This window comes from Genypterus blacodes, unplaced genomic scaffold (genome assembly GCF_046128005.1).
Source record: "Genypterus blacodes isolate CSIRO-AG114 ecotype Tasmania unplaced genomic scaffold, CSIRO-AGI_Gbla_v1 ptg000138l_1, whole genome shotgun sequence".
NCBI lineage: Eukaryota > Metazoa > Chordata > Actinopteri > Ophidiiformes > Ophidiidae > Genypterus > Genypterus blacodes.
In genome coordinates this window covers 640,532-652,828 of record NW_027466940.1, presented here as the reverse complement: position 1 = coordinate 652,828, position 12,297 = coordinate 640,532, and the positions used below count along the sequence as shown (strand labels likewise).

General features: G+C 45.5%; 1 protein-coding gene across 3 annotated transcripts in view; it reads left to right on the top strand.

The window, feature by feature from the left end:
* The first annotated feature begins 1,479 nt into the window (after window positions 1-1,479).
* LOC143011701 (uncharacterized) overlaps window positions 1,480-12,297 on the top strand; it is a 25,726-nt gene continuing 14,908 nt past the window's right edge. The window contains exons 1-7 of one of the 3 annotated variants that reach the window (XM_076164673.1): window positions 1,481-1,750; window positions 1,871-2,021; window positions 3,209-3,302; window positions 5,032-6,335; window positions 6,443-6,533; window positions 7,825-10,935; window positions 11,347-11,472. In XM_076164673.1, coding sequence (XP_076020788.1) covers window positions 5,047-6,335; window positions 6,443-6,533; window positions 7,825-10,935; window positions 11,347-11,472 — 4,617 coding nt within the window. In that variant the 5' untranslated portion in view covers window positions 1,481-1,750; window positions 1,871-2,021; window positions 3,209-3,302; window positions 5,032-5,046. Of the gene's footprint in view, window positions 2,022-3,208; window positions 3,303-5,031; window positions 6,336-6,442; window positions 6,534-7,824; window positions 10,936-11,346; window positions 11,473-12,297 lie in introns of all 3 variants that reach the window. The other 2 variants (XM_076164674.1, XM_076164672.1) reach the window with 2 other exon arrangements.

Below are 12,297 nucleotides of genomic sequence, written 5' to 3'. Positions count from 1 at the left end.
GTACATTGCACCCACTAAATCTTGACAATAAACTCTTACCCAGTGCTCACACGCTCGGCATGGAGCTCAGTTTGGATGGGAAAAGCCACATTTCATGTATTCAGTGTTCATTGGAGATCACTACTAGGTGAGCACATCATTGCCCTCCACAAGAACAAGTTTTGGGGATTGCTGCTTGAAGGCCAAAGCCCCAGTGTTTTGTAACAGAACATGGATCAGACATGTTCTTATACTGTTCTGAGGAAGTGAAAACAGTGTTGCATTATTCAAAATGTTGTCATGGTTTAATAGAACTCAAGTAAATACTGCCTGGTGAAACCATAATATGCACTTTCTGCTCACAGCTTCCCCTCTTTCCCGTTTCATATTCTCTTAACATTGCTCCCTGTAGTTAAACTTCAGTGTTGAAACTGTGTGACGATGGAGAACTGCTGAAATTTATGCTTGTTATACAAAGAGGTGAAAAGGTGTTTGTTTTAGGGTTCTTTTGTTCACCTTTGATTTTGAGCAGGTTTGTAGGCTAGTGAACATAGCTGGTCTGTTAAAAACAAATAAAACAATCATGCACAAGAAAGAGTCCACTGATTCTGTCAACAAGGTTTTTGATGTTACAGCACTTGAAAGAAACGACAATCATTCTTCTAACCAGATGCATGTTTAATTGTGACATTGCTACATTTGTGAAATTAATCAGAACTGTAGAGCTGAATACACCCACAGTGCTGCAAAGTGGGATATGAGGGTCAGAATGTTTTTACACCTGTGAAGTTTTAGCCGCATGGTTCACAAACCACACCAACTTGTAGCAATAAACTCAGATCAAAAGTTGGTTGGTTGGTTGTCGAGCTACGCAGATCATTATTCCATGTTTTATCTTTTCGTCATCTTTTCACAATCAGGACATTCTGTTCAGAGCTATTAAAACATTCTGGTCTCATCTGGAGGGGCTTTAAATAAATAAGTATTAATAGGTCAAACCATTAACTGTAAAAAACAACAACTTCTCTCTCTACACCGGGAAAAGTATAAAAGTGCTATGGGATAAATGTCACGGAATCAAAATATTAATCCCATATCTGTCGCGCTGTAGTTAAGTGAGCCAAGACCGGAAACGAGACCAGTTTCCGTTCAAAATAGTAGCGATCCAGCAGTCGCACATTTGTTTGCGTTTACAACCGTGACATTGATTAATGTTTAAAAGTTATTCTGTCCCTGCTGCCGTGATTGAACCCCAGACCATGTTAGTAGGTACCCTCTCATATAGCTAGATGCTTATATTTTGATGTGGCCTTTGCAGGGTGCCGCTTTTGGCAGAGATAATCAGCAATGCTAAATTTCATTCAACAAACACACTTAATTCGTTTACAATTGCTCCTATGAATACATTGATCTAATAAAAAATAGATCTAACAGACCATTATTGCAACTAAGTCCTCACAAATCTTCCATTCGGTTTGTTTTAAGCGTTATATGTTTTATTTTGAAATCATTGGCCGGAAGTGAAATTTAGCCCAATTAGCTTGACGATGCCAGCGGCTAACCAGCCAGGCGGCTTGTTCAGCGCTCATCAACAACACTGCAACCTGACACGGGATAGCCAGCCACTTGGCTAGCTAACAAAACCAGATAAGTTAGCCACTCTGCTAGCCAACGTCCTAGCCAACTGCCACGACTCGTAATTTAATAGTTTCGCTTACTAAATGTGTTGTGTTGTTGTTGCGAAAAACAAAAAAACGGACTTTCTGCGTTGGTAAGTTGCGTCAAGTTTCGGCTCCGGTCCAGTCAGTGTTTCCATTTTGCGAGTTCGGCTCCTGGAGTCGTTAGCTCAGGGCTGTTAGCCTGAAAGCTGTTGATGCATTTGTTTCTGAAGACACTTTTCGGCGTCTCCGGGACTATCACACGGTTTGGACTCGGCGGTGTGGACATTTGACGCCTGGATGTAGTCTTTTTCCTGCTTTACTTCATCACTGACCTGAGCGGATAACCGAGTATTCTGGACCAGGCTGCGTCCATCATACGAGGTGGGTGATGACACTTGTTGCGAAGCCCAGAAAGAACAGGAAAACGACCTAATGATCAATAAATCAAGCTTGGTTTGTATCAAGTTTACTGGTCGACGGTAAGGATTAGGTCCATTGGTCCAACAGGGAATCTAAATTTAAAAGAACTCGACCTTAATCTGCTTGGCTGAGACGTCATTAGTACCAGGAAACCATGGCCGGACTCTTGTCTTGGTGTTGACTGATTTCTGATTTGTAAGTGTGGACTCGGTGACTGTGGAAAAGCACAACTATGCTGCAGTTGTGAGAGAAGTGAGCGCGTTTCCCTCTGTGTGAGTGTGTGAGGACATTTCCTCTGTATAACTGGCTCAACCAGGTGAATGACTATCATTTTATTATCGGGCTCTGAGCCAAGACAAAACACTGTGCTTTGTTATTCCCCTCTGTTCTGCCTTATGGTTGTCGATTAATCTTGTTACTAATCCTAGAAATCTACATTAGCAAGTCATGAGTCACATCTGCTACCTGAAGGGGCAAAAGCTGAGGTTATTAGATATAATGAGTATTGCTCCCACACATATACAAACCCAGCTGTGCTGCTGGACTACCATCACAGGGAATGTTTAGCATTCCATCTTGAGAAAAGCCACTTCCTGTCAACATCTTGCGCTGTAAGTTTCCAATTTGTTCTCCAAGCGCAACTCACTCTTTGCTTACAATTGTTCTGCCTCTCTTTCCTTTTGTTTTCCAACTTTTGATAGAGGGACTTAAGGGAATTAACTGGAAGGAATTGGAAGTCAGTTGATGTACAGAACACAAGGTCTGCAGGAAAAGAGCTGACATATGAATACAAGACCCTCCTATAGAAACGCCAGAGCAGCACCCTGATGATGCTTTATGGTCACAATATCCATAGATTGAATATACATAGCTTAAGTATTTCAAATAAAAGAGAGCTAAAAGATGAATGATGAGTGCAAATCTGAGATAAGGGAAACATTTACTAGCGTTCACTTAATTACTTTCCTTGTGACTGTATAGGTTGGTGTCACTGCAAACATACTGTGTTTGCCTTCGTATGGAGGCGGGTGAACAGTGCCGTTGAAGCGCCGGGCCACGTCTGTAGTCGCCCTGCTTTGATTTGTGTACTGCAGTCTTGACAAACAGAAGTCTGTGTGCTTTGTTGATACAAAGTGTTTTCATCTCAGGACCCTTTCCCGCCGCCCGCCTGTGTGATATGACATCGTTGCACGGTTGTAACAGAAGCCAGAGCTCTCCTGCAGACGGTTGACATCTGGTCAGGTGAGTTATGTTAGGATTCTCCTCAGAGGTTTTAGGCAGGCCAACTTCTCTCTCTAAATCAAAATAGTTGCCTCAGCATGTGGCTCTGTATCTTCAGTGGCATACGAACATTCGCCATTATGAAGTATCTCCAAACAGGAACATGTGGAACACATTATCAGATCTTAAGAGGGAGTGTCTTAAAGGGACACTGAAACAACTAAAGCACTTCAGTTGTTACACAACAGGCACAAATGATAGAACAAACTATCTTAGCAGGCTATCTGAGGATAAGCAACACCTCTTAGGCTGATATCATATTCATCTCTATACTTCCATCAGATTGAAGCTCAAGCGGTTTTTAAGATAAAGCTGTGAAAGTTCATTAGAGGAGGAGCTGAATATTCATTCAGGGTCCATTGAAAACTCAAACCAGTTGGGTTTGAGTTTTCAATGGACCCTTCCTATTCATAGCTGATATGCCTGTGTTACGACATGATGGAAAAGAAAACAATTCTATTGTACGGTCGTCCAGCTCCTCCCTGTCTGAGGATCCACCTGAAAGGTACACAGACAGCGTCATTTCTGCACCATTCACTCAGCTTAGTGATGATTGGTCATGACAAATTAACAATTGATCATGAAAGGGGACAGTTCTAATATAGGACATCCTCATAAACACAAATTGGTGGCAGTACTTCTGTTGACTCGGGACTTGATTGTAATTGTTTATTTCCCTTCATTGCTAACTAATTAGGATAAAGTAAGTGCCACAATATGAAAGCATATGAATCAGATTTTCTTTCATACATAATGTATAAACCGTATTGCTATTGTTATCTGCATAAATCAAAGTACTTACTCTGAGCAACAGGCCCTACATTATGTGATTGTCGATTCATTCAGGCATGTTAATATCCTGCTTGCAGTAAGGCGACTATGCAACGCACTGCTATGTACTGTATACTTGGAGAGCGGTGAAATGCTATTGATTGTGTTAGTTAATGAATGTTTGTATGCATTTATGCCTTAATGTCAGTACAGACAACTAGTCAGTCTATTGAGTGCATGTAAACGTAGTGAGTGTATACTGTAGCTCTTGTTACATGTTACACTTTTGGGGCCACGACATGTGGAAAGTTACAGATTTCAGCTTTTAAGGACCCACAGTGACACTTGATTGTTTGAACGGTCCTGCTTCATTGATCCACATGTCAGCCTTTACTGAGACTGAAGGCCAAACATGAATAAAACCTATACAATAGGGGTAAACTGTTCTCTGAGTTTACCACATGAAGTGATACGCCATTGCAATATGGGGCGAGTCTGTCCTTTGAGGACATGCAGAAAGAGCCAACGTACTCTGATGAAGACATTTACATGCCTGAGTAAATGAATTTACAATAGCAGAATCTGCGTTTGTTCCTGTGTGTAAGTAGACTTTGCTTCGTGGCAATGTCAGTCACATTAAGGTTTATTCATGACATTTGAAAAGGACAATTTCTTGCCTTAATCGCACTATACCCTAAGTGTCTGTAAAGTTACTGACTGATGCAAATGATTATTAAAATGACTGATAACCTTGCTCAATTAAATCCTATTTGAGTGGAGACATTTTACAGCAGAGTATGACACTCCTAAGACAAAGTCCAAAGCTGACAGTGCAGTGCATTACATAACGCATCAAAAGTGCTTTAGCTATTAATCAGCTTTCATACACTGGTCCTAAAATGCTTTCTGTTATCTACAGATCCTGTTGAAGAGGATGGCTGCTCAGGTGGAGCTTCCGACAGGGGAGGTGGGGAGAGCGGGGGTAGGAGGACGGCTACACCTTAGTCCCCTGACTAACTCCAGCAACAAGGGCCCTGTTGAGAGCCCCTCCAGCAACCAGTCCCTTATTCTCACTCCAGGACCTAGTAAACCTGTCCTGTCCACCAAACCACGGCTCACTCCTAAACCATTTGCCTTGGAGAGAAACACCACTATTAAACCCATACTTGCCCCGAAGCCGCAAACCAGACCGCGACCGGAGTCCACGCGCCTAGCTGGATACAAACCCAGCCTTCCAAACACTCCCAAACCACTTGTTACTGGTAAACCCAAGCCAGCGCCAAATCGCCCCTCACCTACCTCCTTTAAATCTCCTGCTAAGAACCCCGGGCAAACAACCAAACCTGTGGTCCAACCATTTAAACCAGCCCCTCCTCTTGACCTTAGAGATGTCAGCAAACCTCGACCAGCACAGAGGAAGAAGCCTGTTGAGTCAAACGTGGCTTATTCCTGGAGCCCTGCAAAATCCCCTGCAGCAGAGTGGTCTGGAACCACTAAAAATGAAGAGGAGAAGGCCCAGACAACCTCCAGCACATCCATTATAAGAGCTAAGTCCATGGGTTTCCTCAGTCACATAGGGCAAGAGGAAGAAGAGAAAGAAAAGCATAGACCTGAGGCAACTGTGCCACTCCGGTCCCAGTCCAGGGGCTCGAGGCCGAGACCTGTATCAGCAATATACCTTGAATCTCCCACCAAAGCAGAGTCACCAACTCCTGCCCCCCGATGGACTGTGAGACGCCCCCTTTCAGCTGATCTCACGTCCAAGTTCGAGTCCATCGGCCTTTCATTGCACCGTAAATCCGCCGACACAAGCACCAAGGAGAACACACCAGAGGATGGGGTGCAAGTGCAGAGGAGGGAGCAAGACAAAAACCCAAAGGGTACCACAGCACAAGCTGTAGAGGGTGTGGCTAAGCCTGCTGCCTCAGAGCAAGGCAGCAACAAGACAGAGTCGCGCGATAAGGAGATGGATGAGGAGAAGGGTGGGGTTAGCATCAAGAGAAGGATCAGTCTCCTCCTCGATTCGTCTGCCTCTCCTGGGGCAGCTTCCACTGGCCAAGGGTTAGATCTTCTCCCTCCAGTACAGCCAGTCCCAGAGGGTGAACCACCACTGGGTGTTAAACAGCGAATCAAGCAGCTGACAGAGGACATAGCACCAAATCTAAGTCCCATTGTAAAGCCACCACTGAAGCCCCGCCCTTTACCCCTGGACCTGACCAAAAGGTGAGAGCTGTTCTCGACGTCGCCTTCCTCTGTTTTTGTCCCGACCCTTTGTCCAGGAGTTGACTGTCATGCATGTCGTGTCTATTGTGTTTTGTGTTCTTCATCAGGTTTAACTCTGAAAGGTCAGCCGACCTCGACAGTCCCTCCCCCAGTGAGGTGACAGAGCGCAGTGAGAGCAGCAAAGATCCTCAGAAGAGGGTAAGACAGGGTTTAAAAATTCTGGGAGTTGGTTTGTGCTTTAACTCCACGACTTGCATGCAAATAAGAGCAAACGTGAAGACATGTTCGAGGTCAGCCAGTCTCTTTAAGTTACATGCTGGTACATGTTTTGTCTCGTGACAAATCGATAATATTATCAAAACATGTACAGTTAGTGACTTCTTCATGAGGTACACCTTTTGAATCCAATGTAACAGCCAAAAATGACATCCTCCTTTTGGGAATGTTTGGAGAACTCCATGGTCAATTTTGAAGCTGCAGTGTTTCTCATTTTATCCCCCCATATTATATCCAAAACAACTTTTCCAGTGTTGTTATGAATACAATGTCTTTTAGTTTTTAATGTGTTTGTAATGTAACGTATTTGTATATGTCTTGTATACTAACAATTGATCAAGAGAGGGGAAATATTCATCTTAATAATGCTTATACAGTTTGTTTGTCTGAATGTATATATGTTTATATAAATTGTATATATAAATGTTAGAGACAGAGCAACATGGGCAAGTGTAAAAGATTTAAGGCATCTTCCTTCATCTACAAAGGCTCTGGATATTAACATGAATAATACAGCCTTTAGTATACAGTACAGTCAAATGATAAGATCTGTTCCAGTCTGCTCACAACAGGCTACAGCCCTGGAGGTGACAGGTCTCACACCATCTGTGTGTTTTTGTGCTTAAAAAATCAAACATAGGTCTTTACCACTTATATTGCTAGTTGCCACATTTTGTTAGGGCTGAGCCAAACAACCTCCAGGCCTTGAACATGGCGGTGACGTATGCTTTGTAAAGAAAGGGGTATTAACATTTGCATTGCCCTTCTTTCTGAGTGAAATTTCCCTCGTGGAAATGGAGCACAGCGGTACAAAAAGAAAGTCTCTGCCGTAGACACACAAAGCTCTGAAACTGAATATGGCAGGCACATTAATCATCCCTGGTGGCTGTTGGTTATGAAACGTACAGAGAGCAGATCAGTGGGAAAAGGTCAACACAGAGAGGCTTTGATTACCACCTCTGCACCACACCCTCTGTGCTGAGGCCAACATGTAACAAGGGGGAGAACATTTCCATGCTGACAGCTGACACTTCTTCCCTTAATCACTTTCACTCCTTTGTACACTGTTGTCTGACGCATATGCTCTCATCTCAAGGATTTCATCTCTGAGTCGTTTTTATTTATATCAAGTAGGTTGTTGTGTTTAAAAAAAACTGGATAAGACATTATTACCAAGATTCTGGAAGCTCATAAAATCTCTGAATTTTCTTAGATTGAAGAGTCGATGATCATCCCCGGTGACCAAAGTAAGACAGTGGACATGAAAGATTCCCAGGAGCAGCTGAAACAAGCCTCTGCTTTTGGAGGGTGCGAGGAAGGACAGATGTTCAGCGACGCGTCTAAAGAAAGTGGCCCCAGCCGTGACGTACATACAGTGCGAGCATCCCTGTTTGAAAATGTTATAGAGCGGCACAGTGTGTTGATGCTGGACGATGGTAAGACTGACAGCACTGCGAATGACGTTCTTACCATGTCACCCAAAAGAGGGGATTTTATGGATGATGGAAGTCTGGTCACTGCAGCCTACAAGGAACCTGTGTCCCCATCAAATTCCCTGCGAGTGTTTCATTCCTTTGACACTGTGCAGGCAGTGGAAGAGAACAGAGCCGTGAGCGAGAGCATCCCGTCAGCTTATCGGGAGGATAAGGCCATGACCCTACGCTCAAGACACTCGGAAGGGAACAGACCAGTGGCCGAGAGGACCAGTGCCGCACAAAGGGAAGCTGCTGTGGCCCTGATGTCAGAGCAGCAGCAGCAGCAGCCGCGATACCTGCGAGTCGGAGCTTTGCACAAGTGGACTCCTTCAGATCTCAACCAGCAGGCAGCTACAGAGCAAGGGATGCAGAGAGAGTTGGAAAGGGACAGAGAGATGGCTTTAGAGAAGGAAAGTGAAAGGTGGAGAGAGGCAGAGCAGGAGGAAGCAGCTGCAGCAGCTCCTAAACGTTTTAAAATGCTACAGGCAGAGGAACAGCAAAAGCCCAGAGCCACCTACTTTGCTTTGACCGGACAGATACAGGAGCCTGTCTCAAATGTGGATTCGGGAGCAGACTTCCAGGATGTGGCAGTGCCTTCTGATGACTTTTCTGTGAGGCCTGGTCAGTGGGGCTCTCCAGGAAAGGTTCTTTCGGCCAGGAGAAATCCCTCATTCGAGGAAGCTTTTGGGAATGTGCAAACTCACCATCAAGGTGAGGAGCTGTCAGGAAGAGGTCAGATACCTGAGAGGGGATTGGACAGACAGACAGCCGACGAAATGATGGAAGTGGAAAAGAAAAGAGAACCAAAAAAGGAGACGGACGGACAAAACACAAGGATGGGAGAGCTTGAGAGGGAAAAACAGAGACAGCTAGAAAAGGGGAGGCAAGATCTTTTAGAATTTGCACGGATGAAAGAGAGAGAAATGCAAAGAGAGTTTGAAAGACAAAGGCAAAAAGATTTTGAGAGAGAAAAGCAAGAGATGCAGGATGCACAACATGCATTGGAACTGAAGAGATGGCTCGAAAAGCAGAAACAGCAAGAATTGGAGAGAGAGTACCAACAGCAGCGACAAGAGAAGGAAAGGGAGAGCCTGCTAGAGCTGGAAAGAGAGAAACATCAGCAGCTTGAGAGGGAAAGACGACAAGAGAAGGAAAGGGAGAGACAGAGGGAGCTTGAAAGAGAGAGCCTGCTAGAGCTGGAAAGAGAGAAACATCAGCAGCTTGAGAGGGAAAGACGACAAGAGAAGGAAAGGGAGAGACAGAGGGAGCTTGAAAGAGAGAGCCTGCTAGAGCTGGAAAGAGAGAAACATCAGCAGCTTGAGAGGGAAAGACGACAAGAGAAGGAAAGGGAGAGACAGAGGGAGCTTGAGCTGGAAACAGAGAGGCAACAGCAGCTTGAGAGGGAAAGACGACTAGAGCAGGAAGGGGAGAGACAGAGGGAGATAGAAAGAGAGAGACTTCTAGAGCTGAAAATAGAGAGGCAACAGCAGCTTGAGAGAGAAAGACGACAAGAGAAGGAAAGAGAGAGACAGAGGGAGATTGAAAGAGAGAAACAACATGAGCTGGAAATTGAGAGACAGTGTGAACAGCAGAGGCAAAGACAGAGGGAGCAAGAGAGGCAGAGAGAGCTGGACAAGGAGAGACAGCTGCTGGATAACCAAATGGAGAGACAGAGACAAAGAGAAAAAGAGAGGCAAGAGCTTGAGAAACAGAGACTCAGGGAGAAGATGGAGAAAGAGCAGGCAGAGAAATTTAGAGTGATGGCCCTACAGCAGGAAATGGAGAGACTGAAAGAGCTGGACAAAGAAAGAGAACAAAGGGAGAGGGAGCGCCTGAAAGAGATTGAGAGGGAAAAGCAGAGAGAGCTGGAGAGACAGAGGCAAAGAGAATTAGAGAGGGAGAGACAGAAACAACTGGACTTGGATAGGCAGGAAATGGAACATCAGAGACTTAAAGAGATGGAGAGAATGCAAATCTTGGAGTTTGAAAAGCAAAAGCAGGCTGAGAGGGAAAGGCAGCAGATTGCAGAGCTCGAGAAAGCGAGACTGAGGGAGAGGATAGAAAGGGAGGAGGCAGAGAAAATGAGGACGGTGGCTAAACAGCAGGAATCTGAGAGACAGCGGCTAAAAGAGAAGCAAAGAAAAGAGGAGCACGAGAGGATGATGGCAGACTCGTTGCTTCTGAAGCCCAAAGTGTTGGATCTAGACTCAGTGGTCAGAGATGACCCGTTTTCCCAAGCCACCCCTCACCGCGGCGACCCCTCTGCAACGCGATGGAAGCAGGCATCTCCCAGAGCAGAGGAGGCCTACAAACCTGCCATTCTTGACATAGACTCTTTCTTGTCTCAAACTCAGCACTCTCCCAGTAAAGACACACTTCCTGTCTCTGGCATTCAGGCTGTGGGTCTCGGGGATGGGGCTAGATTACAGCCTCATACACCCGAGTGGGATATTAGCCGAAAGCCCGCACCGCAAACATCAGTAGGTTTATCTGTCCCGATGTGGGCGCCATCCCCTCAGGACCCTTGGGACCTGAGCCCCGGCGAGGCGTCTGTGGACACACCCGCGGCTGCACCTGAACCACCTCGAAAACACGGCAACAAAGTCAGCGTGGAACAACTCCTCCTCAGGCAGGGAGCGCGGCTCCTGGCTCCCGAGAGGCGTCGGTCTGGAATGCCGGATGAGACATTCAACTTGGCCCCTTTCCCTGGGACAGAAGCCAAAGTTGGTAGCCCTCCTGGCAGAGTCTCGGGCAGCACGTCTATGGAGCAGCTGTGGTTGCCAAGGGACCCGGAGCCTCGCAACAATACAAGGGAGGTCCTGACCCCGCGACGATTACCGGCATCCCAGGTGAGGAAGAAACAAGATGATGTGGAATATTATGTGCAGACAAAATAAATCCTTTAATAAGTTATTGTTTACATTTAGTCTGACACATCTGGAGATCGGTGAAGTAAAAGAGTAAACATGGCTCTATGATCAACCACATGTATCTGGAGATGAAATGTCTATTACATCCTTCCATCATTTAAAATGTAATCTGCAGAATAATGGATTTTTGTTTCATGGCTACACAAGTGCTGCTGTGTGTGAGAAATAGAAGTCAAGATTGAAAGTTGTGAAAATCCTAGTGACAATGCCTTAATCCAGTTATAAAGTGGGTCATTTAACATTATTAGACTTTCTATTTGGTGGACCAGAGACCACAGATGTATGGTGAAGATGAGGAGTTGACTGTTGTCCCCTTGTGTGTGTGCTCAGCAGCTGAACAGGATGCGGTCTCGCAGTGTGTCGCGCCGGTCTGCCCCGTCTAAGATCGACGTGGAAGGAAGCCTCTCCAGGATGAGGAGCCGCAGCGCTCACAGAGAGGAGGACCTCCAAAACTGGGTAAGTCGGGCTGCGGCGCCGCCTGTCAACAGCAACAAAGACCTGTTACAGGAAAGCTGCGACAAAAAAAACACACTGCCCCAGGCTCTGCTTCAGCGAAATGGCCAGCTTGGAGCCCTTCATCATAGCCAGCTGTTCTTACCCAGTACTAGAAACAGCGAAGGTATTCTGTGTATTTCAGTGTGTGCTGTCACTATGTATTGTGTGTGTTAATAGCTATTTGAGTTTTGTATTTGTGCGGTATGGCATGTGCAAATGCAGGAATGAAGTTAGTTCACTGGAAGACGAAGGCAGGGAATATGGCAGCGCGCAGGTTAGTTACAAGCTGGTGACTAATGTAAAAGGAATAACACCTTAAAGTCACCTCCACCACACACGCCTCGTTCCAGGGAGCTATGTGACTAAACACCTTCTCAGGCCTGTAATTCAGGGTGGCATTATGTCAGATGGCTCAGGGAAAGCTGTTCTGTAATGACAATAATGTGTCCTGCAGCCAAGCAGACGCATATCTCATCTATGATCAGGGGAACACTGTTTTTGTCAGCCTGGTACTGGAAGGAGTACCTGTAGATTTATGATGGCACAGACTTTCTTTTACTGGCACATGCTAATTATCACCTTCTGCTGCTGCAGTGTGAGCTAGATGCACTGCAAAATAAGTTTCCAATGTGAACGTATTGGAAAGAAACCCCCTTTCAGCTTTCTAAAGGAGATTCCTGCTCAGTCGTTATCTCCTTGTCTCATTGTTTGCTGCCCTATTTTGCTGCCAGTGCGAGAGAGCACACACACACACACTCATACACACACACCCAAGCTTGTCTAGAG